Source organism: Anastrepha obliqua, chromosome 1 (genome assembly GCF_027943255.1).
Source record: "Anastrepha obliqua isolate idAnaObli1 chromosome 1, idAnaObli1_1.0, whole genome shotgun sequence".
In the NCBI taxonomy this organism is placed as follows: Eukaryota; Metazoa; Arthropoda; class Insecta; order Diptera; family Tephritidae; genus Anastrepha; species Anastrepha obliqua.
The window spans coordinates 38,826,067-38,853,010 of NC_072892.1; the positions used below are offsets into that span (position 1 = coordinate 38,826,067).

General features: G+C 36.7%; 8 protein-coding genes across 9 annotated transcripts in view; 3 read left to right on the forward strand and 5 right to left on the reverse strand.

Moving 5' to 3' along the window:
- The window catches only part of LOC129245651 (acetylcholine receptor subunit beta-like 2), a 53,956-nt gene extending 53,111 nt beyond the window's left edge, over nt 1-845 (reverse strand). For both annotated transcript variants that reach the window (XM_054883971.1, XM_054883963.1), the window contains exon 1: nt 649-845. In XM_054883971.1, the coding sequence (XP_054739946.1) occupies nt 649-706 (58 nt within the window). In that variant the 5' untranslated portion in view covers nt 707-845. The remainder of the gene's footprint in view (nt 1-648) is intronic.
- Nucleotides 846-7,431: 6,586 nt separating this feature from the next.
- LOC129248980 (cilium assembly protein DZIP1L) lies at nt 7,432-13,897 on the forward strand. Its single transcript, XM_054888584.1, has 5 exons — nt 7,432-7,648; nt 7,715-9,388; nt 12,927-13,083; nt 13,146-13,308; nt 13,370-13,897. The coding sequence occupies exons 1-5, from the start codon at nt 7,549-7,551 to the stop codon at nt 13,853-13,855; spliced, it is 2,580 nt and encodes an 859-aa protein (XP_054744559.1). The 5' UTR covers nt 7,432-7,548; the 3' UTR covers nt 13,856-13,897.
- A 25-nt stretch (nt 13,898-13,922) lies between these two features.
- On the reverse strand, nt 13,923-14,905 carry LOC129248987 (DNA replication complex GINS protein SLD5). The gene is made up of 3 exons (XM_054888592.1): nt 14,661-14,905; nt 14,147-14,600; nt 13,923-14,084 (listed from the first exon to the last, which is right to left on the reverse strand). Exons 1-3 carry the CDS (start codon nt 14,757-14,759, stop codon nt 13,963-13,965), a joined length of 675 nt encoding a protein of 224 aa, XP_054744567.1. The 5' UTR covers nt 14,760-14,905; the 3' UTR covers nt 13,923-13,962.
- Nucleotides 14,906-16,737: 1,832 nt separating this feature from the next.
- Nucleotides 16,738-17,552, forward strand: LOC129248995 (pre-rRNA-processing protein TSR2 homolog). The gene is made up of 3 exons (XM_054888601.1): nt 16,738-16,896; nt 16,954-17,092; nt 17,152-17,552. Exons 1-3 carry the CDS (start codon nt 16,780-16,782, stop codon nt 17,472-17,474), a joined length of 579 nt encoding a protein of 192 aa, XP_054744576.1. The 5' UTR covers nt 16,738-16,779; the 3' UTR covers nt 17,475-17,552.
- Nucleotides 17,541-18,077, reverse strand: LOC129249003 (phosphatidylinositol N-acetylglucosaminyltransferase subunit P). Its single transcript, XM_054888614.1, has one exon. It carries the CDS (start codon nt 18,075-18,077, stop codon nt 17,580-17,582), a length of 498 nt encoding a protein of 165 aa, XP_054744589.1. The 3' UTR covers nt 17,541-17,579.
- On the reverse strand, nt 18,043-18,633 carry LOC129249012 (uncharacterized). The gene is made up of 2 exons (XM_054888626.1): nt 18,389-18,633; nt 18,043-18,328 (listed from the first exon to the last, which is right to left on the reverse strand). The coding sequence occupies exons 1-2, from the start codon at nt 18,451-18,453 to the stop codon at nt 18,043-18,045; spliced, it is 351 nt and encodes a 116-aa protein (XP_054744601.1). The 5' UTR covers nt 18,454-18,633.
- A 157-nt stretch (nt 18,634-18,790) lies between these two features.
- On the forward strand, nt 18,791-19,821 carry LOC129250195 (uncharacterized). Its single transcript, XM_054889830.1, has one exon. The coding sequence runs from the start codon at nt 18,898-18,900 to the stop codon at nt 19,525-19,527; it is 630 nt and encodes a 209-aa protein (XP_054745805.1). The 5' UTR covers nt 18,791-18,897; the 3' UTR covers nt 19,528-19,821.
- Nucleotides 19,723-22,466, reverse strand: LOC129250188 (pre-mRNA 3'-end-processing factor FIP1). The gene is made up of 6 exons (XM_054889825.1): nt 21,924-22,466; nt 20,879-21,869; nt 20,526-20,814; nt 20,330-20,468; nt 20,185-20,258; nt 19,723-20,107 (listed from the first exon to the last, which is right to left on the reverse strand). Exons 1-6 carry the CDS (start codon nt 22,251-22,253, stop codon nt 19,945-19,947), a joined length of 1,986 nt encoding a protein of 661 aa, XP_054745800.1. The 5' UTR covers nt 22,254-22,466; the 3' UTR covers nt 19,723-19,944.
- Nucleotides 22,467-26,944: the final 4,478 nt, after the last annotated feature.

Consider the following 26,944-nt stretch of genomic DNA (forward strand, 5'->3'; position numbering starts at 1 on the left):
AACCAGTTTCTTGAAAATTTTTCTCCAACCTTTGAATGGTTTCAATAACTTGAATGCAAACTTTAGAGTTTTGATTTAAAGGGTGTTTTTTTTAGAGGATAGGTTTTCAAGTTGGCACTACTTTTTTCGTAGATGGTCTTTTTGACAGCTGTCACTTGATTTATGCTCAGTTTGGTTTGCCATTTCATAATGAATAGACTTACACCTGAACAACGTTTGCAAATCGTGCAAATTTATTACGAAAATAATGGTTCGGTTCGCGCGACGCATCGAAGAAAATTTTGTTCAGCGATGAAGCTCACTTTTGACAGTTATTATGTATCTGTATATGTATATCATCGCCGCAGTTATAAGCGGAGCACGTGCGAAATTGGAAACAAAAACATAGACGTAAATGTAAACAATAACAAAAGCCTTCCCAAACATACTCAAACCCCAAACAAAAACAACTTAACCCATCATTTAAAAATTTCCCAAAACAAAAAATCGGCGCATGCGCCTCAATTGAATGTCTCACTGACAGTTGTCAGTCCACTCTCTCCTGGCATATTGCAACAAAGTATACACAAGATAAAAGCATAGCAAATTTCCACACCCAACCCAAGAAAAATCACTTATGCTTCTATTTTTTATTTGTTAAACACTCACGCGTTGCATTGGTGTATGCAAATAACAGTAAAAAATTCACAAAAACTATTTTTAACATCTTCGCACTAAGCCACCGTTATTCAATTTAATATTTTACGAGAAAAAATGGTACAAAATATTCTGGCACATTTTTGTAAATTTTTCTAATTAATTTAAAAAATCGAACGAGAGTCGAGCGCTTTGTCCGCGTGTTAAGGATGCGCTCATTCGTAGGACTAAAATGCGATACATGAGGCGAGTTGTGCGGATGCTGTATTGGCATCTTTCTGACAGATGAAATGAAGGGAAATTTCCCTTAGGAGAATTTACAGGAAGTTCCGCTGTAGAGAAACTTCCGCTAGAGAAACCTTTTTTGAAGTAATGTTTGTGTTAGTTGTAACGTGCGATAACATAAATATTGTAACGTTTTTCTACTTAATAAACTCGTATCTGACCTATAAGGAAATTAACAAATGTTATGTGTTATACATATGTATTTGTTTACTATTAATTAGCTTAAGGAGAGTAGGGCCCAGCAGTGAGAGAATGGGGAGTATGCGTGATAGCTCGATTGTGTTCAGAGTATTAGAGCCAATAGCCAAAGAGCCGAGAAAGCTCCTCAAAGATCACATAATCGGCCAACCGCTAGAACCGAGAATTATAGAATAAGAGATTGCGCCTTCCGAACTCACTGCAACTCGTGCTTCGAGAATATGCAGGGTGGCTGATGAATTTTGCTACATTAAGAAACTCAAATAACTTTTTTTTTAGTGCATGGAATTCATTTATTTTTTTTCATGTTGAAGGTCATTAAATTTTATTAAATGTAGCTTAACTAGTTTTAAAAATAATTGAATTTAAATGCCCCCCATGTTCGTTGACACAAGTGCGGCATCTTAGTAAAAAGTTGTTCATTGCTGCTTTGAGAGTTGCGACAGGAATAGCCGCAATTGTTGCCCGAATGGATTGTTTTAGTTCATCCAAATTTGTTGGCTTTATTTTATAAACTTCTTGTTTACATAAACCCCACAAGAAAAAGTCAGGTGCAGTAAGGTCAGGCGACCTGGGGGGCCAACGAAATTCGGAGTTTCTTGAAATCAGTTTATTGGGAAATTTTCGTCGCAACTCTGTCATAACAGTCTGGGTTATGTGAGACGTTGCCCCATCTTGGTGAAATCACACAGAGTTGAAAGGAATTCTCTTTCGGCGTAGTTCTGGATAGAAAAATTCTTTCAGCATTTTCAAATAACGGTCTCCAGTAACCGTAACGATGTGACCATTTTCTTCAAAAAAATAAGGCCCGACAATACAGCGTGAAGAAACCGCACACCACACTGTCACGCGAAGAGGATGCAATTCCGTCTCGTAGAGTATCTGTGGGTTAGAAGTACTCCATATTCGACAATTTTGTTTGTTCACATTGCCGTTCAAATCGAAATGGGCCTCATCAGACATGAAAAGGCAGTTTAACATGTTTTGGTCTTCTTCTACCATTTGCAGGATCTTCTGGCAAAATTCCAAGCGAATCGGCAAGTCTGCTGCATTCAGTTTGTTAACCATTTGAATTTTGTAGGGAAATAAGTCTAAATCTTTGTGCATTATTGTTTGCAAAGACTGTCGGCTGACACCAAGTTGAGCAGATAAGCTTCTTGTTGAAACCCTTGGATTGCTTTGTATAGCTGCAGCTACAGCAGCGATCGTTTCCTCCGTCCGAACTGGTGGGTTTCGATGATAAGGCCTTCTTGCGACTGTTCCTTGCTCAGCAAAATTATTCACCAGTCTCATTATGGTCCATCTGCTCGGGGGATCGCCGCCAAACATCCGCCTGTACTCTCTCTGTACCAAAACTACGGACTCCAGTGCGTGATAGCGGCGGACTATCCAAATTCTTGTTTGCGTGTCCCAGTTATCCATTTTAATAAATTTTAAAGATCAATCTGCAAATTAAAACAAAAATGGAACAGATAACTTAAAAAGAAAAAAAGTTATTCAATTTTTTTTGGTAGCGGCTTTCATCAGCCACCCTGTATTATACAAAAGGAAGGGGAATTACTTGTTTGTATAGAGGAAGAGTAGGCGAAAGTAATAGAAACTATCAAACACACACTTTCTTAGCACGGCGTCATACGCATAAGAAGGCAGAAAAATTGCATTTGGAGATATTTTTCTAATTCGTGCTTTTACAATTTAACACGCGGCACTTCGTCTTCATTAGTTTCTTTAGTTTAAATGTCACAAATCACAATATTCCCAAGCCATTCACTAAATTCTTGTAAACATCTAATTTCTCTTCCTTTTGTTTGTGTGTTTTGTATTATTGTGGTGCCTGTCGTCACACTTGTCAAAATCGCGAAAAACAAGTTAACAGTTTTCGGAAGGCGCCTCTTATTCACCTTACGCGTATGTAATTGAATTTGAGAAAAAAGTTGGTAACGCCACGGGACTTTTTCGTTTTCTTTACATTTCAGGATTCCTTAACATTTACATTTACATTGAAAAGCCAAGCCATTCTGCTACTTGGGAATTGTAAATCCATATCTATTTTTTATAAATACTTTTTGTTAATCTTCAACAAATTTTAACTACATACCGTGATGAACAAAAGTATTGGTACAGCAAGATACTTCCAGTTTAACAATATTTTTTATTATAACTCGCCAGGCAGATTATCTTTTGTTTCGTTATAATCACTACTTTTTTTTCTTTTATAATTAGGATTAATTGAATATAGCAGATAATAAAATGAATTAAAGAGAATATAATACATAGATAATGTGTTCTTCTGTCTAGCGAGTTTTTTTGTGATTAAAAATTACTTCATAGGTGGACACAAATAATGTTAAATTGGAAGTATCTTGCTGCACCAATACTTTTGTTCATCACTGTATATATTTTACCATTATTACTCGTATCAATAAATAGCATAATGATTGGCATTTATTAGATTGTTGAGATTGGTAGCGAATGGTTGTTCGTGAACTGAGTGGCGTCCTGTAGGCCGCAGCAGTCAATTCAAAAGTGAGATTAATCGAAGATAGTTCTGCGAGGTTCATAGTAATTTTCCTGAGAAAAACAACACTGCAACGAAAGTTATTTTCATTTCAAAATGAAGTCCTGCATTTTTAAGGCTCGGGGACACTTAGAATATCCTCGAATATTCAAGTGCATGACCCTTCTACTGAGTGAAGACTGGACACAGTTAGGAAGAGTGGATCCATCCATTTGTACACGAATGGGACAGTTGTAGGGGAAGTCTTAACGGCAAGGCTGAGACATTTAGGGTTCTAAGGTAGCTTAAGACTAACTAACTTACTCGAGTTGACCCATTTTATCTGTCATCGGTGATAGTCTTGTTAACTTAGGTCGATAATAAATACACAATGCGCAAAATGTCTAGTCACCGTCGATAGGCGGAACATTCGCCCATCAATCACGGTCTTTGTTAGACAATGATTGTTGGGTGTTCTTGTTGCGCGTTCTTTGGAACAACTTCTGAAGGGGAAGGAGAGTATACAAAACTTACTCTACTCCTATACGCCACTATCTAGGCAAACGCTTTAAATGCTCGGTAAGCACTTGTTAGAAGAGTTTATTGAAGAGAGTTATTGACTAATCCTTGATAAAGCATTTGGGTGTACATATACCATACTATGTCTATATCTATCTTAATTCCTTTAAGCTGTTACAGACAACAGTTATGTGAACAAAATTACGATACCCTTGACACAAGTGTACGGGTATAAAAATAGTCTATCTTTTAAACAAAATTTAAAATTATGTTAGTTTAATCGATCTTTGTAGGATAAATTTCGTGAAGGCTATCCAAAAATCGCTTAATTTGGCAATTACCAAACAAGGGCTCTTGTCGATTGGTGCAAAGATACTGATTTATGGAGCAGAAAACTCAAAAACAAAACTACTGATGCGTACAACTGAAATTCAAGTACTCCGATCAAACGTTGGAAAACACGGTTATATTGCATTAGAATCGATGTAAACCGAACCGAAACAGGAATAAACGACATCGTTTAGAACAATGTACTCCCGCAAAAACGAATACAAAATACATCTAAAAAAAAGAACACTGCTCAAATAGCAGCTATGGGAGTAGTAGTAGTGCAACATAATGGAGAGTAGTAGCGGTAGCTGAAGTACCCCAAGTAGCCCTTCGACCAATTCCAAGTTTTTGTTATTATCCAACTACAGAGAGTACTGAACATTTTTTTTAACTGTTACTCTCAGCTGCTAGCAGTAACGAATAGTAGCTTGGAGCGGAACAGCAAAACAGTTGATGCCGGATTTCCGCTACTCAGAGCAGATCAATATTTTCGTTGATATTGCGCTAGCCCTGTAAATTGTTCAATTTTATCTGTAAATTGTATGCAGAAATACGGTTGTAAGCCTATAGCAAAAGACTAAGAAGAAGAAATGCCAAAAAAATTCCACTGCGGCGTTTCAAGCTCGTCTATGACATCGTAGCACGTCTAAGGCATCTATGCATATAAGCCGGAAACGAAATAAAGATCGGCAGTATGGGTGTTCCAACACGAGCTTAATGCAATAAAAGTTGTTCGATGCACTTCACAATCTGGCTATGTCGCAACTACATATAACACTAAAGAAATTTAAAACAGTTAATTCTGGATGGTTCACAATCATTCGTTTCCCAGAAATTTTTCGGAGGTTTAAGGAAAACCAATCTGCGCAGACGAACCATCCTTCACCAACACAATGCGAGCTCTCACGTATTGGTTTCCACAAGGGAGTTTTCAGGCACTCAAAAGACCCAATTAATGAGTCTGATTTGGCGTCTTTTTGTTCCCGAGCATCAAAAATAAAATGCGGAGTCAACGTTTTTTAACGCCTGAAGAAGCTGTTGAAACTTTCAAAACTTATTCAAGCGAATGCAGAAGTATATTGATCTCCAAGGAGAATATTTTGAAAATCAATAAAGCAATTTTCATTACAATTTTCTTCTATAAATTAGTGGGCACAAAGCATTAAACGCAACTCTCGCTGGACCCAAAGCCCATCTAAAGAAAACTAAATATTTGGCGATAATTGCGAGTGACGCGTCCCTCAGTATTGGAGAGAAGAGCATTGTCACGGCAGACAATTGACAATTGAATATCAAATGCCCACTTACACCGACGACGCACAGTGCGGCCGATTCCCGAAAAGCTGGCCAAAACTCAAAAAATTAAGTAATTGATTAAAAATTTCTTACTCGGGGGTTGTCGGGGTCGCTGATTACGAATTTGATCTTAAAATTTTGAAAATCCACCCCCTTCCACCCATATTGGCCACCCTCTCACGTGAAATAGCGTATATTCAAGAACATAATCAAGATGCATGTAAATTTATATGTTTTCGGGGTCGCAAGGTAGCAAGTGGTAGCAGCTGAATCTTGTTTTATTCAGTAACCATTACTTTTTTGAGTAACCTTTAATAGGTTTCAAAGCAGCATATGACGGCGTTGTATTACTATACAGTTTGAAAACTCAAATTTTATAAAAAAAATTGCAAAAAATGTATCTACGTATTGCTGCAGCTAAAAATTTTGTGTCGAGGTATTGATATGTACTAAAGATTTCTTGTATTTTACTAACCTTCCGAAGATGATTCCATTTGGTTTTGTTCAATTTACTCCATTACAAAATCTTTCAAATGTGTACAACTTTCACTATTCATCGACAGTAAGGGGGGTAAGGGATAAACGCTAAAAAAAAACACTTTTTGCATGAATTTATTGTAGCGAAACGGTTCAAGTCAGTTTATTAAAAGTTGTTGCATATTATAAAGTAACATTTCAAGAATATTTGATAAAATTTTCATGTAAAAATATTGCAAAATGAGCGAATGAGAGCACATTTACGTAGACGTCTTTTCAAAAATACATTTTGCAGTAGTCAGCATATCTCAGCGTAGAATCATCTGAAATCAAAAAAATCGAATAATTTAGTTAAAGTATGAGTTAAACTTCCCCCAACGTTTATTTTGACGATTTATTTTCATTTTCAGCCATTTGGTAGTCGTTTGAAGTAAAAAGTGATTTTTGACGAAAAAATGCCGCCATTTTGTAGGTGTAAAACCACCTTAATATAAAAAAAAATGGCGAAAACAAACGTTTGGGGGAGGTTTTTTATATGTAAAATATGTGTGCAAAATTTCAAAAGGATCGGTTGAGTAGTTTTCAAATGCCAATGACTACGCACTTAAAAAAAAAAGGTTTGAGAAAACCGCGTTTAAAGTTTGTAACGGACTACGCGCGCAACTGCTGCGTCTCGGCAGATGTTTGAGGCGGCTCGGCTTTACGCTCTATAACTTAAAAAGTTTTGCTCGGATTGACTTAAAATTTTAACACGGTATTTTTGAAATGTTTTACTACAATAACATGCAAAAAAAAAATCGATTTTTATCCCTTACCCCCCCCATAACAGGCTACTGAATATTTGATTCGATAAACGTGAAGAAATTTATTAAATTTGTTGTCGAGCTCGGCCTATGAATAAATTTTGTTAATGTATTACTTGTAAGTCCCTAACTGTTGTTTTCTAAAAATTGTTGGGCGGTACGTTTAGTTCGATATTGGGTATATTTTTTAACATCTTCCTATTTCTATTTTATTTTTTCGAAAGCTGCTTTTTGAAACTCATCAATCAGTTCTCATAATCCATCGTCATTTTATTTTCTACCCAACCACCCCATTGCACACCTAATACATGAGGCGTACATATGTATTGCTTATAAGCCATGGTGCAATACCACCCTCCCAAACGTATAACCACATAGTTGAAAGGCGTTGCTTGGCGACCAGTGTCAACTGTCGCGCCAAACAAAAATAAATCCATACTTTCAGGAAGCACCGCATATTTTCATTTTATTTGTGCGTATATAAGTAGAATCAGTTAGCACTTCATAATGGCTATAAATTTTAATTACAATTATCCACAAGTTGCGCGCGAAGCCGGTTTCAAGCTGCGCCAATACAAGGATGGACCTATAGACTGGCGTATCTTAGGTAAGCTACCCACAGGCGTTGAAGCAAAGTTGCATTATCCGGTGTAAAAACTCTTCCCCTCCATAGGTTCCATCGAAATTGAGAGGCTTTTGCAAGATCAACGACTCGAGCAGGTGGACGCCTTATTGGCTCATCTCTCCGAAGCGCCATTGGCCACCATACTAGATACAAATATCTTAGACAGCGGCATTGCCAAGTACTTCGTAATCTCACAGTTTGCCATACAGTACCTGCTCTTCTGTCGTAAGTTTCTTGACGAAACAATACGCGAGTTGCGCGAAGCCCATGCCAATTCGCAAATGGATGTAGCGAAACTGCGCAAATCGCTGGCCGAAGCAAACAATGAAATTTTACAGCTGCACAAAAAGATCACACAAATCGAGGCCATACATGAAGTGGTATATCCATGTCATATGTGTACAAAGAGCTTCATCAGCAATGAAGCGCTAAATATACACATCAACCGGCGTCATATGGCACGTGTGTCAAACAGTGGAGCGGCAAATATCGGCAGCGCTGTTGGCAGCAATGTAGGCGGCATAGCTGAACGCCGCACCGACACACCCGCCAGCGGAAACACAAAGGAGCGTGAGCATAATGACCTGCAGCTGATTAATGCTATCAAATTGGAACTGGAAATTAAGCAGCTAAAAGAACGTCTAAACAACGCAGAACGCGATATACGTGAACGCAGTGCGGTTTCCTCAAATAGCAGACGCGCGTCCATACGCGAACCACCAAAAGCTTTGAAAAGCGTAGCCATACAGAGCGAATTGCTCGAGACAAAGGAGCAGGATGATGGCGCAGATGCCACTCTAAACAGCATCAGTACGGATAGCAGCGAGGTGAAGGAACGCAAAGCGCAATTGAGCAAACTGCAGTCGAAAATACAAGAATTCGAAGTGTGGCGCGAGTCGCAGCAGGTCAATAATGAAGAGTGCATAGCGGAGATAAATCGTAAGCTTGGCGAAATTGTGCACACGTTGGAGGAGACGAAAGCTACGCCAGTGACTATCATCACACCTGTCGAACCGAAAGCGAATCACAAGGCAGCGAATGCCGATGCTGATGCAGCAGCGCAACAAAGACGCGGCTCACCCTCGGTAGAAGATCTCGAGCGATTGTTAACCCAGAAAGTTGTTGAAATTGGACAAAAGAGCGCCGAAAAACTTGAGGAATTTGTACAAACCATGGAAAATAACTATAAAGAGAAGTTGGATGAGCTCGAGCGCGAGATAAAAAAGTGTAATCAAGCAGAGTTTGCGCGAGTGAAGGTAGTGAAAGATACTGCCATAGCAACTGCTGAAATGAAAACTGCAGGAGAGGAAACATTGCCGTTAACAGCTCCTACACCAGAAATGAATGCGCTGCCGCATAACATCACATATACTGTGGATGCAGTGGATCCCACTGAGAGCGATTCCAGTTTAAGTACCGAACCCAAGCCAGAACCCGCAAAACGCATGCCGCGCATTAAATGCAACCCAATTCCAGTACCAGAACTGGATGTTATCGATAAGGCTGCAAATAATGATGAAACATATGTTATTAACGAAAGTGGACATAAACAAAAGACGACTTTAGTGAAGCCAAAGCCAAGTGCGCGCAAACACAGAAATGTTGAAACAGCTTTGTCCAATAAAAAAAAGTCTTTGGGTGAAGATTTGTATTCGCTGAGCACGGAAAGCAACAGAACATTTGTGAAAGCAGAAAAGGCTGACGCTATGGTGAAAGATAAGGGTATGTAACGATTTATGAATGTTTCAAATAGTAACATAAAGGGTATACAAATTATATTTGAGTAGTGAATTATATTAGAGGAAATATTGGTGAAAAGAGCATTCATATTTCAAACATATTGCAGTTTGCGAAAATCAACAAATTAAAAGACGAAGCGCCTAAAAATATGCCATTGCCGCTACACCTATTCATCAGGCCTCTTCGTTTCGCCAAGCGTTAGCAAGTGGCGAATGGGGGAAGCAACTGGCATAAATGAACTGGGAATAGAGCTGCCTTAACACGTTGGCTGCCAAAGCCTTTTTAGAATTTTGATCGTTCAGTAGCAGTGTCATTTAACAATTTTGGTCACCTGAGGCCAACAACTTATTTATGTTCTTTTTTATTTCTTAGTGCCTAAAAATAAGTTTTGACTACTCGCGACTTTATTTTGGTCACTAATTTTGCAGTTATAATGGTTTTTTTGTGTCGCACATTTTCGTGCGACATGGCCTGGGAGATCATAAAACATGTTGTGGGGCCACGTCGCACGAAAATGCGCGACAGTAATTTTTTGTAGTTTTTGAGTTGTATTTGATATTTTTGGCTCATTTTACTTAGTTTTCCACCAGGAAGCAAAGGCAACGAGCTTTTGAAAAACCTCTTGCTGTTATTGATTACAACAAAGCCAAATTAGGTGTTGATATATCCGATCAAATGACCGCCTACGCCACCACTCTCAGAAGAGGTGTTAAGTGGTACCGCAAAGTGGCTTTTGAACTGTTACTAGGAATGTCTGTCGTAAATGCCTTTATAATTTATAAAAAGGCTACAAACAAACAAATTTCAATAACTAAGTTCCGGCACGCGACTTCAAATGCTTTGTTGGACTTCATGTCTCCAGAACCCATAACAAAAGGAAAACATTTTATAGAAAAAAGAAAGGACGAAACGGAAAAACAATAAGGCATGCTTGTGTATTGTGTTATGCCATGTCAAAAAAATCTGCTGATAGAGTAACAGCCAGAAAGAGCTTGAAAAAGCGCACCACCTACTGCCCAATAAACCGCAACTATGTGTAGAATGTTTTCCTAAATATTCCCACCCGAAAAATTAATTTTTGCACTGATCTCCATTAAAAAATTGAATTTTAAGTTTATTGTTTTTCTACTGATTTCCATTTGAATTTACATACATATGGGGCATTCTTCGCCAAAAAAGTTTTACTGTGAATTCTCCTCAAACATGATGCTCGGGGGTTTCTGGGTTCGCTGCTGAATATAAATATTGAAGGAAATTGCTGAAATTGGAATTTTTTTTTCATAATACAGGATTTTTTTCACAGTAAAACTTTTTTTTCTTCTGGAGAATTGGAAAATCTTTTAATAATCACTTCCTTTTTGTTTGAGATTTGGAAGCAATGGCTTTTTAGTATTTAAAAAGTGCCACATGACAAATTAAAGTACATGACATAAGCTTTTATTTCGGCATAGGGAAAAATTTTTTTTATAAAAACTGTTCTGGGCAGATGGGGGTGTCCGGTTGGCGAAGAATGCCCCATATATATTTTTATATTAGTTTTGTTCATAAATAAATTAATGTTTAAAAGAATTAATAAAAAGACAAATTTTAATTTACAACTTTTTTATTATCCAAAAAAATACCATTAAAAGTACACAACGGTCATGGGAAATACACCAAAATGTTCACCACAGGCCAGAGAATCCAAATTCTATGTAAAATTCCATATTAAAATGTACAAAAATGTGTGACGTGGCCTCAGAGTAACATTTAGGTGTCGCATGAAAACGTGCGACGTGGCAGCCAACGTGTTAAATTACATGTGCTTGTAAGATGGTGAGTTATACCAGTTTTATGAGGTATAACCATACTCGCTAGCGGCGAATCTTACTCGATAACTTTGTTGTTGCTTGCGCACGCAAATGTTTCGCAAGTTAGTCGAGCAGAGAAGTGGCGAATCGAAGGCGCATATTCTCATATACATACATTTTTCACATACAAAATTTAGTTATACAAAAATTATTTAAATCTACAAAATGTGTAACTGACGCGCCTAAAAGTGTGCCACATTATTACATAAAAAAGTTACTGGTTGTTCAAGAAGTTTTGCGGTTCGATAAGAGAGGGCTACTAGCTTAATTTTTTTGAAGTGAAAACTTCTTTAGAATCGTTGGGAGTGATTTGAGAAAAAGTGAAACGAAAAAGCGACACCAAAAAGAAGAAGAAAAAAGATATACGTATATATACGTCTACAAGCCTTGAAGACGATCCACGTCAAGGACTTCCAAAAACAGCAACAACAGAAATCGTATAAAAGAGGACAAGATATCGTATTGGAAAATCGCCGAGTGACGAAAGAGATTTATTAGAAGCCCTAGGCATCTTATTGGGCATTATAAGCAATATTTTTACTGAAGTATTGGGTTTCAGAAAGTTGTGTGCACAATGGGTGCCGCATCCGCTAACAATGGAGCAAAAACATATTCGAATGCGACTTTCTCAGCAACATTTAGAGCGTTTCGGAAAGGATAAAGTGGATTTTGTGCATCGATTCACCACTATTGATGAGACTTGGGTCTATCACGATGATCCTAAAACAAAACAAGAGGCTAAAGAGTAGTGTGAACCTGATTCTTCGGCTCCGAAACGAGTTCGTGTCCAGAAATCAGTCAATAAAGTGTTAGCACCTGTTTTTTGGAATGCGACAGGAATTTTCTTTATGGATTACTTGCAAACTGGTAAAGCAATAAACTCTGAATATCCTTGTAACCTTTAAGACCAGCTGAAAGAAAAAAATCCTGAAAAAAGGCCCAGTTTGCAAAGAAAAAAAATTATTTTTCATCAGGACAATGCACCGTGTCACAAGAGCATCTTGACTATGGCCAAAATCTAATGAATCAAGTTCGAATTGTTGGAGCATCCACCGTATTCCCCAAATTTGGGCGCTATGGTATGTGCCAGACCCAAAAACTTCAGGCACGGAAAGCGTTTTTCAACAAATGTTGACGTCATAACAGCTGTGGAAGCGTATGTTGCAGCCCTTTGTAAATGGGATTGATGTTCAGACTATACTGATAATAAAGTGTATTTCAAACTGCAAAACTTATTTAACAACCTAGTAATTTGAGCTCAGCGATATTTGCAATAGTTATAGTGGTTCAGCTCTTATTTCTTTTTTAATACTTTCAATATTTTTAACTACACTCTCACGAATTCTTCGATAACCTTAAAAATACCTAAAGGTGCTTCAAAGTTCTTTCCAGCATTCTACCAACCTGTTATTTTTGTATGAAGTTTATAATAAAACGAAAAAGAGTTTTGACCCCACTATTTTTCACTATTACTAAATAAAAAATTAAGTTTATAAAAAATCGAAATTGAGTTTTAACCCCACCATTTTTTCCAATAATTAATTAAAAAAAAAACTATGATACAAGTATGGTTTTTGCAAATGTTATATTCATCTTAAGTCCTGGTATTTCATATTTTGAACCTCTGAACTCACATCATCTTCTTTAATACGTTAATAATACTATTTTAGAATCACAAAAATCCCCAATCGACGCAAAGGAAAACGACAGCACAGACATTACGGAGACCCTAAGTAGTGAAAGCGAGAGTGAGGGAAGCAGCAGCAATACAGAGCCAGAACCACTTCCTACGGCGCCAGTAAAGCTCAAACAAAAAATAAAACTCAAGTAAGCACAATTACGTTCGGGAAAATTATCAATTCTATGTTAAGCATTTTAATTTTAAATAGAGAACCACTAAAACAAAAGCCTTTCACTCGAAATAATGCGCAGCAAATGTTAAATAAACGATTATTCGCAATCGGTTTGGAGCCAAAGTCAAATAGCATAACAACAGCAGCAATGAAACGGCTAAATGCAGAACTTGCAGACAAACGGCATAAATTGAAACAGGTGATGTACGGGTTCCTTAATAAGTAGCACTAATCAATAGCGTAATTCTATTTAAACACAGAAATATCCAAATTTCTACGCAACGCGTAACAAGATCAAAAAGCTTGTGGACAAACTTTGCTCCACACAACTACCAGCGCCTGTTGAAGATATGCTCAAGCACAACAAACCAATTAAACCACGAACAACGTACGATGTGCAACTTCAAGAGAGCATACCACTCTCTTCTAACGCTGACAGTTTTGAAACTCTAGAAGTCACTTCCACGCCAATTCAAACACCACAAAGTTTACACGAAAATGATGCATTCAAACAGCGTTTGGAACGCATTCTCGCATCCCCAATGCGCCGACCAAACTTTGACGATGGACGAGTGAGTGAGCAGCTAACGACTGCACAAGTGCATGCTTTGCCAAAAGGAGCGCCTATACCGCTAACGCGTAAACGTGTTATGTTCAATACGCTTAGCCAGAGCGCTACCGTAAGTGGTGCTACAAGTGAAGTTGAACCTGGAACCCGTAAAGCCACTGCCAACGAATTAATGTGAATTTGATTGTTTGATATGAAATATGAACGCATATTGCATTTGAAAAAAAAAAACTATAAAACAGTAATTTATAATTATACTAAGTATTAATAAGTAGTCACTTCTATTTATATTAACTGCGCTTGATTTTTATGAATGAGATCTGATACTAGCTGGTACGGTATTATGTGCGGCGAGCCCGCAGCTAAATCCACTTCCTCGTCATCAACTCCAACGACAACAGCAGGCACTATGAATAAAAACAATATTTTCTGTACCTGCATTTAACACAATTTGTAGCTCCGCGCTTACCCGCCACATTCGCTTTAATAAAGACGTGACTCATTAGGTTGGGCCGCACAATTCGTTGTTCGGCCTCTGAACGTTGCATATTAGGCATGTATTGCAAAGCCACTTGTTGGAAATATTGCTCCACATTATCCCCATACTCCTGCGCATACTTTGATTCTTCTGGTGAAAGACGTTTTTCAGACACGTCTCGTGCCTCATCCTCATTTAGTATATGACGCGTGTAATTCTCAATTTTTTGCAAGCGACAACGCAGATAGCTAGCCATCACATATCGTATGCGTTCCAGTTCCATTTGATGCACAATGAATCGAAAGTCATTCTTATCCAAATCCTTCATGTTCTCCTCCATATGTGCGACCTGACCCTGCATCAATTCCAACATGTCGGTTTGATGTTGAAGGATTTCTGGTGCGCACAATTCATTCTGCCATGCTGTTTCCACAATTTCCAACACCTATGAAAGAAAGAAGCGATTTAGAAGGCATATGATTAACCTACATGAGTATTTTAGCACTTTCTGTGCCGTAATCAGTTCTTCCTCATCCGCCTGTTCATCGAAGTCCTCTATGTGTTCGGAATCGCTTAAAGGCGGTATGATATCGCCCTCAGACATAACGTTCGTTGTTTTATCTTTTACTTAAGGAAAATCGTAAAAATACTTGTGATTTGAATTGTTTTTGGTCGTGCCGCGATAGTGCAAATAAAAATGTAAACAATATCAGGGTTGCTTTCGGCAATAATTAACCCTAGACTATTTGTGCAAATTCACAAGCGAGCAATCAAGCAAAATTATTAGTGGTATTCGTATAAACTGATCAACTTGGCAAAATGGTAATATGTATTATAAACTTGATATATAGCTGTCAAAATGAGAATGGAGATCTATCTAACTAAAGTTTATCAAACGATTTGTATGCTTGAATGTATAAATTCAAACAAAATGCAAACGTTTACAAAACAAGGTATAACATTGGAAAGGTAACTTATACCTATACGACAAAAGTTGCTAGAAACAAAATTTGTTTAGAAAATTTACCCAAATAATTTCATTAAAAAGTATGTTCAATTATTTTTATTTGAAATACCTTTTATTTTATTACCGCAGCATTATGTGCTTTGCTTTCGACTACACTTTGAAACAAACCATCATTGTAACAACTACAACTCGCGCTCCGCTATATACTACGTTTCCTTATCAATCGGTTCTACGTTACCGGAACGACCTGGGTTTATATCCAGCCAAGGACTGTCACTACAGCAGCATTGCGTAAAAATTCTTTGGGTAATGTTCAAGGTGGATTTATTAAGGTGACAGCATTCACCCAGCTGAATTTTTCACCGTAGGTATGGCTTACGTCAAAATGATATGCTTTGTTTGTATGTATTGGTATGTTTACATTCGTATGTTTACATTTGCTTGCTGATTTTGACGTGATGGTTGAACCAAACGCAACAACAAATACATGTAGGGTTTTGCTTATATGTGTTTGCTGCCACCTGTAATAAATTCGCCTTGGTAATGTTTATGCTGCCACAACAACAACAACGGTATAGACTGCGGTATACACTCCGTTATATTATTGCAATATTTGCTACAGCTCTACACAAATTATTGCAAATAGCATAGCTGAAGTTGCACTGCTGAGGATTTTTTCAATGCGATCTCAGGCCTCCTACACAGAATGGAGTTCTATGCAAAAATCTGTGGATAGCATAGCAGGAGTTGAACTGATAGGGTTGTTTCTTTAATATGCCAAAGAAAAATTACAAATGTTCATGTGATATTTCAAATGAACCGTAAATTATTATTAAGGTTTTATATTTGCACTGGAAATTTTCGAAACAAAATCGTTTTATATAACCGTTTTCTCCATAAAATTAATATTTTTTTAAAAACTCGCACAAAAAGTTAAGTTATATTAATTGTTTCCATTAAAATAAATTAGCTACCCAGTGGTGTACCTGGTTTCATAAATAGCCGAGTGATTTTAATAAATTAAATTGACCTATGACCTTTGATAACACTTTTAAAAAGCGTAAAAATTTATATGGAACCCCATTTTTGTTTAGCGAAACGGTGCGTATTTTTCATTTTTCCATCATTCATCTCAAAATCGGAAAAAAAGCAGAAACGTGAATTCTTCAAACTGCAATGAACATAGATCCAATTAGCACTGCATCTGTATGGATTTGTTATCTGAAAGAACGACTTCCAGTGCTTTCGGAATAGGCAAGATTCCAATCGGCTCTGTATCTCACGATCATTTTATAGATTGCTTATTTAATAGGCCTTGAAAATAGCAATATTTTAACAATTTTGTGTTTCAGTTGGTGATTCATTAAAAACAGTAATCCTCTATGGAACACAAATATTTTCCTTGCATACTTAAGTTGTATATACTGGCAGTTTGAAGATATTACTAATTCATAAGAAAAATTATTAGTTCATATAATAAATCACATCTTTCTAGTTTAATTAAATAAATTAAACAGCACACGACTTTCGGTGCATTGGCTAACAGGGAAATGAATTTCTAAGCCTGCTTAATACAACCCTACCTTCACGTGTAAGTGACATTTGTTTTGACAATATTCGCACACTTCTTTTTAAATCAAACAAAAATAGAAATAAGATGTCCCAAATAGATTTCCAAAAAAATTTTCGCTTAGTTTTGGAGCAAATATTCAATAGTTGGCAAAATCTGCGGTTGGCTGTAGAACATGGAATGGGTGGACGCAATGGGCAACAGGTACAATAAAGTGAGCCTAGAATTTGTTAAGCACAATAATACAACTCTAACTTCCAGCTAGCAATAGAGATCATGGAATACACTTATAAATATTGCATAGGAAATGAAAACATAACACAAGGTGAGCTGCAAGATGTTTTGGAGGAACTATTGGATCAAGAATTTGACACAATATGCGAGGATAATTCCATACCTGGTACATATCCCAAATGTAAATTTGGTAAACAATAACAGGAATATTAGTTTGATTTTCAGAAATCTGTCGCAATTTATTACGATATAAAGCACTATGCATCAATGGGGAGTATGCTCTAATAGAAAATGAATTGAGCAAATTGCCGAAAAGCAAAGAATGGCTACGACCTGATGTAAAAATTGTATATACACCCATTGCAGGAGAGGACTCATCTTCGGACGAAGAAGATGGAAGCGGTGACTCTGAGGATGGTATGGATATTGACGATGATGAAGACAATGCCAGTTGTAGTCGCGTTACACGTTCACAGACACGTCGAAAGCAGGAAGAATTTGTAGAGCCAGAAGATGGCTGGACAACGGTTCGTAGTAAAAGAAAATAAGTACTGATGAGGTTTACCACCACATCACCAACTTTGTAGAAAACATTGTAAAGTAAAATATCGATATTCTCAAGCACATCTCGTATATTTTTTATTTTTAAAATTTTAATCAAAAATACTATTAACGTCCTGTAAATCTAAAAACCGCAACGTTGATATCTGTTCATGTGCTGCTGGCAAGCGATGTGTGCCATGACAAAATTCACAATTGGGAAGCACTTTACGTTCTTTTCGAGGTGTCACTTGTTTAACATACCTCAGTTGCGCCCACGGGCAATTAATTTGGTTCTTTGCTATTTTATCACTTTCTGCATGTCGCATTAATAAAGCCGTATCCATTACGGATTCCACATCATCTACGTTAGGAGTCATAGCCAGGCCGATTGCCGGATATATAAAGAACTCGAAAACAAACATGCCCATAAGCACAAGTATGGGTAAATATGCAGCGAAATATTTATCTGGCAGATAGTTGAGACCCCAACTCTCTGTTGGTAAAAGCGCCCACAGTAAATACAGAATGAACAGAGTAAAGAATAGCAAATAGAAACCAAATCCATACACCGCCCTATGTGGTGTTGGCGCAGGTGTGTGTTCCGGCATTATTGTTAGCTGCTTCAGTACTCGGCGAAAATTCTTTGATTGTATCAGTACAAAGCAAGAGAGATCCAAAAAAGGATGTAATAGCTGTACGCAGGCTCTTTACTTGGTCGGCTATAAAGTGAACTTCTATTTGATCTCCCACTAGCCGCAATTCTTTCTGAACAAAATTACGACGCGGCTCTTTATCAACACTTAGCACACGATAAATTATCTCCGCACGTTGTGCCGACTCGAAAGGAATTTTAATGGTACTGCGAATTGAGAAATGTAAGAATGAAAGAAAGACGTTTAATAAAAATGCTTTGACTTACGCCTCAGTGGACTTCTTATTATTTTCATTAAGTGCATCCGATCCTGCATCTGTTGGAAGAGGCATTATGAATTCAGTTTGTGTGAACACTATTCCATTATCGCCTATACCGAAGAGTGAGTGGAAACAAAAGTGTTTGCTATGCTTCCTGCTAGGAGCAGGGTTCACTATATGAAAAAAAATTTGGTTTTAGTTTTGTTCTACCATCATCAGTTACTCCATTGGCAAATATATACTACTTAAAATACATTCAATGTAATTCACTTATTTGTGTATTGAACCCAATTATTAAATATATAACATTTTATAATAATTATTATAAAAATCTCGTTTATATGGAATGAATTTTCATTCTCGCTCAATGGAAAAGTAAGTACACCCTGTGCTGTCATTAACAATTTAGATGAGAAAATAAAGCACGATAATTCATTTGTTGACATCATTTCATTGAGTTTTTCTGCGATAGATGCATATTTTATACGATTAGACTAATATCGCAATTTATAAAAAATGGAAGCACTAGATATACTTGAAAAGCGTATAGATACACTATCACGCATGTTGGGACCGCTTCCTGACGATGGAAATAGGAACACTATTGGTGATACCTCGGAGTTAAGCAAACCTCCAGGAGCCGCACCCGAGACGGTCGTCGATTCTCTGCTTACAGTCAACAGCATGTTGAATGGGGTAATCGGTGATCGTGAGCAAATCGCAAAAGCTATTACACGTGCTCCAGAACTTGAAAAATACCTCGATCCAAATTTCTTAGAAGAAAACCAGCAAGTTCGTTCAAAGGAGGTGTATCTTAATGCAGTGGCTCCAGATCTACATGCGCAATTTGAACAATTGGAACGCGTTAAACAGCTAGAACCAACATTAGGTGCAGAATATTTTCGCAGTATACCTGGCGAGTGTACCGAAAAATTAAAGCAACATTCACTAGATAATGAACAATTTGCACAGCAAGCTGAGTTGATCGAGGAAAGTCTGATATTAGCGATGAAACGTTATGGAGAAATACAAGTGGGTTTATTGGAGTCACTTGAAGCCATGAACAAAAGACTTGAGGCGATTGAAGAAAAAATGGAACAAAAGAAACGCTCTGAGGCAGAAATGGAGCTTCCAATGCCCGAGTAATAAATATATTAGCTGTATTCTCAACTTATTTATCTCTATGTTTGTTAATCCAATGTGTGCTTTGGCTGATAAGAAAGTTGATTAAGAACTAAAAGGATTAGTGGAAACCCGACTTTCCGATGTGCTACTCTTGACGAATTAAATTCGAGGAACACAGACTAAAATTTGTAATAATATATTTTACACTTACACTTTTATTTATACTTTATTTTGAATAATAGTTGCTCCAAGTCCATGTCGTTTGCTCTGTCTTAAATATAATTGGAAAAATTAAACTGTACACTATAAACCTTAAAACAACTGTTTTAAATTATTCTTCAGCCACAACTACATCCGGTAAATGGCATTTTGATTTTTAATTTTCATTTATTTTGCTAATTTCTAAAAGACTTCATTTAGTATAGGGTTTACTTGTATTCACTCGTCTTCTTCCTTGTCTTTGCGATGAGATTTTTTCTTCTCGCTACGACTTGTTGAGGAAGACGTACTAGCTGTCTTGCCACTTCGATCACGTTCCTTTTCGCGAGATTTAGAACGCCGACGTGTTTTGTCACGACTACGCGATCGCTCTCGCCGCGATCTAAATACACAAACCATCAATTTTGGTGTTGTTTCGGGGAAATTAAAGAAAATACAAATACAAAATTGACAGCTTACCTTTCACGTTCGCGGTCACGATCACGCTCACGCCTTCTTCGTTCACGATCCTCATCTGCCGTACGGTCAGTGTCCTATATTTAATAATTATATTAATCAATGGTATATATGCACGTAGATGAGAAAACTAATATAATTTATTTACGTCAATTTTTTCACTTCTGTCTCGCTCTCTTTCACGATCTGGTTCTCGTTCGCGTTCACGTTCTCTATCGCGCTCACGGTCACGCGACTTGGAACGTCGTCTGGTTTTTTCACGACTACGTGAACGTTCGCGTCGTGGTCTGGAAAATAATATACATAATAATATCATATTCATAATATCAATTTATTTTCCCTACCTTTCGCGTTCCCTTTCTCTCTCTCGTTCCCGCTCTCTTTCAGTTTCACGATCTCGATCACGATCACGTTCTCGTTCACGATCTCTATCCCGCTCTCTGCGCTCATTCCGTTCATAGTCACGGTCTCTTTCACGCTCACGCTCATGGCGCTCGCGATCCATATGTAATGGGTTTGGTGGTCCACCTCCATGTGGACCCATCAGGCGAGGCGGTCCCATAGGCATTCTCATTGGAGGTCCTCCGGCGGGACCAATCATCATACCCATACCAGGTGGTGGAGGACCCATAGCTATAGAAAACAAAAATCTGTAATTAAAAAGTAGTGTCTATGTATGTAAATTAAATATTCTTGCCCATGTTTGGCGGAGGCATAACAGGCATTATGGGCGGATGTTGACGCATCTGTGGAGGCGGTCCACCAATCTGTGGGGGAGGCACGCCCATCGGTGGAACACCAGGTGGTCCGGACATTCCGGTTGCTGGCGGTGGTACCATTCCAGGACCGGGAGTTAATTCTTTTATGCCAGATGGAACCCACCCCGGATTTTCATTGTTCCATTGTGACTCTTGCGTCGGTTCATAGCCGTAATCAAATGTTTCAGGTTCTGGGAAGTATGGCTCATCTGCGGGCGGTGGTGCACCAAAATTCGTTGATAATTGTGATACCGAGCCTGGTCGAGAATATTCACGGCATTCGGCCGTCATTACTTGGATAGGGTTCTCCTTACTATTTGTAGTACTGATCGGTCGAGGTCCTCGTGGCATGCCCATACCCATACGCGGTGGGCCGTGGTGTACACCCTGCGGCGGTGGTAAAATTCCAGGAGGTGGCAGTTGCATTTGATCGTTTGCTAACAGTCCAGGTGCCATGTTGCTAATTTGCCCAGCACTTACAGCTCCATCATGCTGACGCTCAGCGGACTGATTAATATTTTGTGTTAAGCTAGCCAAACCGACACCACTTTCCTGTATGCGAAATCGTTTTTGACGCTCGCAGTAGGCACGCCATGTCTCCTCATTGAACCCATAATTGAAATAATCAGTAATATCAGCACCTGGCTTACGCCACGGTTTATCCTCCAAGGAATCGATACTAAATTCATGTGCTGGTACACCATTTATGGTGCCGACAACTTCAAAATCTTCAACACTAAATTTACCACCCGGTGCAACAGACTTGGATTTTTCTTGGCCAGATCCAGGAGGACCAGCCAATAAATTTGCGCGTTGTTTAATATTATATGTACTAGGTGCAGGTTTTATATCACCAATTACAACATTGATATCATCATCCGAGTCATCTTCATCATCTAAGTTCCCCTCGCCATCTTCTGTCACTTTTGCCTTCAAAACTAAACTTAGCTAAACTCAATTCAAACATTGATGAAATTATTTTACCTGCTGCATTTGATTGCCATTTTCTTCCCCTGCGTCAGTAGTATCTGCTGCAGTGCTAGCAGCAGCAGCCGCGGCTTCTTCATCCTCTTCCATTTCTTGAGCTGGATCTTCAAACTCACCAAACGGTTCTTCCTCATCGCGCGATTCACACTCTTTCGCTGCCAACGCGTCACCTCTTCCTACCAAGGCAGTCGCTTCATTTTCAGACTTCTGAGACAATAGCGGCGCCTCCTTATCTATGCCAACAGTAGCTTCATTATCTTCATTTGTTGTTGAATCAGGATTCGATGTGCCATACAACCAGCTATCTTCATTTGTATCATCAGCCATTTTATTATTTAATTTATAATAGCTTTATGCAAATCTTTTTTATGACAAAGGATTATTGTAAAAAGCGCGTTTAATAAAATTCACTTCGAAGTAAACTAGTTCTATAAACGCCGAAAAGTGTGCAAAGCACAGGGTGATCAATGAACTTAATTTTATGGCCAAGTTGTCAGGGGACGTTTAACTGGACTTTTCGGTTAAAAAAAGTTAAAACACCCTATTTGGTAGTTTTAACCAATACTGAAAATATGGCTCAATGAAAATTATGAAAATAACAGCTTTTTTCTCGTAGTTATAGAATGAAGTGAATTATGTCTACAAGCCTGTTTTCTTTGCATTTTATTTGGTTTTTACTTTGACGTTTCTCTTTACATTCGTAAAAATAATTATCGATAACACGGAGTTGTATCTCAAAAAGTGTGGTAATAATCTAGGATTATTTTATAATCTCAGATTTGCTTTTAATTACGGATTGGGAACTAAGCACGAAAATATTAACGTATTATAAGATATGTATTTGTTTTGGATACGATTTTCTAGCTTAAATTTTCAAAAGGAACGTATCTCTTTCATCAAACTGCTACTTTGCCCTATACATTTTTATATGATGGATAATTTTTTCGCGGTTGTTGTAACAGCATAGACATTCCCCATACATATACGGTACAGTACTGTCGTAGGAACGGATAATTTTTTGGTGTTACCGAAAGCGTCCTTGCGTCAATTAGAAATAACTATTACAGATTTTTGTGTTATCGAACGCAACTAATATTCAGTCTGCTACCACAGTATCATATCGGTCGAGACAGAGAACTCACAGAGAGACAGTCCATCTAAAGCTGATAGTTACTTTCAATTTTGCTATATAAAACGAACGGTTAATAATTAATCTTTACATTGTTAGAAATGCACGGTGTTGTTGATGTTGAACAATCAATGTTCCGCGTTTGAAAGCTATTTTAATCAAATTACAAAAACAATTTTAATAATTATAAATTTAAGTGCTAATTATTGAATTAAAATAATTAATTGCTAATAAGTCAGAAGACTAAAAGATGCGTTTAAAAATTTGGTAAGTTCTTGAACAAATTCCCAAACGGATGCCGAGATATAAAAAAAAACTATTTAAATTGCATTGAACTAAAATTATAAAAAATAATTATGATTTAGTAAAACATAATTATAAAGAGCAGATTCCGGGAAAAATTAAAAAGTATAAAAAAACTAAAATACTTAATAAATTTAATAATTTATATGTTTTACAAAACAGTTTAAAAATATGAAAAAATGTAAATCATAATAAATTTAATAATTAATATGTTTGAAAAATAACAAAGTTTGCAAATATACTTCTTAGAAAGAAAATAAATTGTGAATCATTTATGTTAAAACGATAAAAATTATTGCTTGCAAACTTTTTAAAAATACAATAGAACTTTTTTTTTTGTTGACACGATTGCTTTTTTGATTTGCTGAACAAATTTTACAAGCTTAATTTATTGGGGTCTCATTGGTATGGTCTTTTGATTTTGAGTATTTTTCGAATTTCTTTAAAACAAAAAAAGCAATTGGATATGCAAGCGAATGTGCAATTACTTTTAAATTCTAACATGTGCTACATTCAAATGTAATTACGAAAATCAAAAACCCAAATATAAGTGAATTAGAAAAAAATCAAGTGGGCGTGTGCAGTTAATCAGCTTAAAGTATTGACGTCACTGATAAGCAGAGATTATCATTATTTTACTCACAAATATTAGCTTCTCGCAAAAACAAGTTCCGTTGCTTTTCTTGCGTTTATGACGCACGGACTACAAAACACCCCATTTCATATTTGTATGTATCACATAAAAACAATATTTTACTTATCACCCAGAATAAAAATAAAAAGAAAATATGTTTCCTATTATTAAAAACATGTTATCGATCACAGTTCCAAAACCATATTGCAAATTCGGCATTTACTTAAAAAATCCGTGTAATTTTGTTTCATTAAACCCAAAGGTATGTGAAGACGCTAAAAATGTTTAGCTATCAACAACCCATCATAAAGTAAATAAAATTAATAAAGATATTTTAAATAAAAGGTAAAAGAGCATTGCTTTAAATAAAATTGTTTTCGGCAACTACATCAATCAAACTTGAAATAAGCGGTAAAGATAAAAAAGTAACAGAGTTTAAGAGATTTTCAACTGCAATAAGCTGAGAATTTTTAAATAGCCCTAAAAAAATTAATTTGTTTTTTTTTTTTGTTTTTAAAATCGTCAATGTTTTTACTAATTTAGATAGAACAGCGGTCTTCATAATCGCTTATACATACATACATAGGTATTATATTAAAATGTATGTAGTCCTATGTGAACGTAAGTTTGTAAATAATTATAGCTTGCTAAAAACAGTTTTAAGTAAGAATATAACAATTGAATTTATAAACTGATATGAGTTATATTTATGTACATATATGTAAAGACGTAAGCCAGATTGTGAGACAAGTGGCTAGAACTGAACATTTGTCTTATCAATGTCGTCAACCGCTTTCAGAAAACTCATTCAATTATTCCTATAACAGATAATGATGAGTGCCAGTCTGTCTATTAAACATCTTACGTTCACCTCCAAAACGTGAAAAAAGTCGAAATAAGAAATTAACACAATTTAACAACAAACCCCATTCATGGAAGTGAATCTTCTCTGTTGCTATGTCTAGTTTGTTAGATTACAAAAAACGTAAATATGTTTTTCGGAGCATTAATGATTTTGGGTTTTGATAGATAAACGTGCATATATATTATTATGCTTATGTAGATTTAACTTTTTTAATTTAAAAAATGACTAATTATTAGTATCACATTTTATTCGTGGCAATTATTTTGTCTATTGCACTTCATACATGCACTCATGGTTTTTGTTATTTATATGCAAAAAACATGAAAAATTGCATCATTCTTAAATTATATGCACAATATACATATCATTCACCGATGAAAGCAGCCTTAAATTTTTATAATATAGATTATCAGTTTATCAGTCCCTGAATGGTTTGGTCAGAGTAAGTAGACATAATTAATAATAAAAAAAGAGGTTGTCTGTAAAGTCGGTTTACTGACGATAGTTTAACGTGACAACGTCATAAGAAAATATTGATGGAATGGTTGCAATTTTCAAAACAAAATTACGAAACATTTATCAAATTCATGAACGATATCTTCAATTTCGATTGTGCATCAGACGTTAATAAGTCAACAACACTAAGAGGCACCATCATCGATTTGCCTTTTTCAAGACACTTTACACTCGAAACACTCCCTTTCATTTCCTACTTTTTCTATCATCGTCCTAATCTCAACAGAGAAATGGTTCATTACCATGCACACAGGAAGAAGTCATATGCAAATACAAGTACGTGAATTTTTTATACAAATGCGCATATACATACATATATATGCTCACTCAAGTAGGACAGAGCCAGATGTCGAACGTTGCCGAACGCGGGGGCCGATTGTGCTCTTTGTCGTTCGTTCCGCGCTCTCGCTTGCAGTTCAAGCACATTAGCTTACATTTGCTTGCATACGGAATAGATTCGTATATTTGATATGTCCATATGACTTGTATGCATCTTTACATATAGATTTGTTCTTTTTGAAAATTGCGCGAAATTGTATATGTATATGCATGTTTATATACATATATTAGTATACAACATATCTTATAAGGTATATGGTAAATATTACCATACATTTTTTCCTTCATATATAATAAAAAAATTAATAATAATAACATTAAAACAACAGGTATTATTAACAAACTTGGTTTTATTTTTAATTCTTCAAGTAAATCAAATTAATAATAATCAATAAGAAGGAATATGCAAATACAAGTACGTGAATTTATATATGTACATATGCGCATATACATACATATATACGCTCACTTAAGTAGGAGAGAGCAAGATGTCGAACGTTGCCGTTCGTTTGCTTTGTTCGTTCCGCGCTTTCGCTTGCAGTTCATTCAAGGTAACGGCAATGAGCAAGGTAACGACAAATGAGCAAGGTTACACTAATGAGCAAGGTAACGACACATTTTTTCGTGCGTGCAGCCGGCTAAATCGAATTATAAGACGTTATCACGTCAAAAAGCAGTCGTTTATTATTTTTCGTGACTCAAGTCGCTCAATTCCACTCCACAAATTTGGATATATTTAAATAATTGGCGGAAAAATTATATACTGAAATTATTAATTTATATGTATATATATATATATATATAATTGGTATTTATGTTGTTCCACAAAGGGGGGGTCCTACAGTTTTAAGCCGACTACCAACGGCAGGTATTTTTTATGAGGATCTTCATGATAGAAATACGCCCGGAGGTTTGCTTTTGCCTGCCGAAGGACGACCGCTATTAGCAACAACTTTTTCTATCATTTGGTATTTCACGGAGATTCGAACCAACGTACTCCGAATTCCGAATGGTAGTCACGCATCTACCCATTCGTCTACGGCGGCCATATATTATTAATTTAATATACAGTTTATAATGTTTCATATGTGCATACATATGTAAGCAGATATGTATTAAATTTTCGTGCATTCTTTATAGGAGAAAATGCGTAACACCGTAAGGGGAAAAAATTGTCGGTAATTAACGCGATTTTGAAATGCGAGTCAGTTGAAATGCTATAACATAGATGG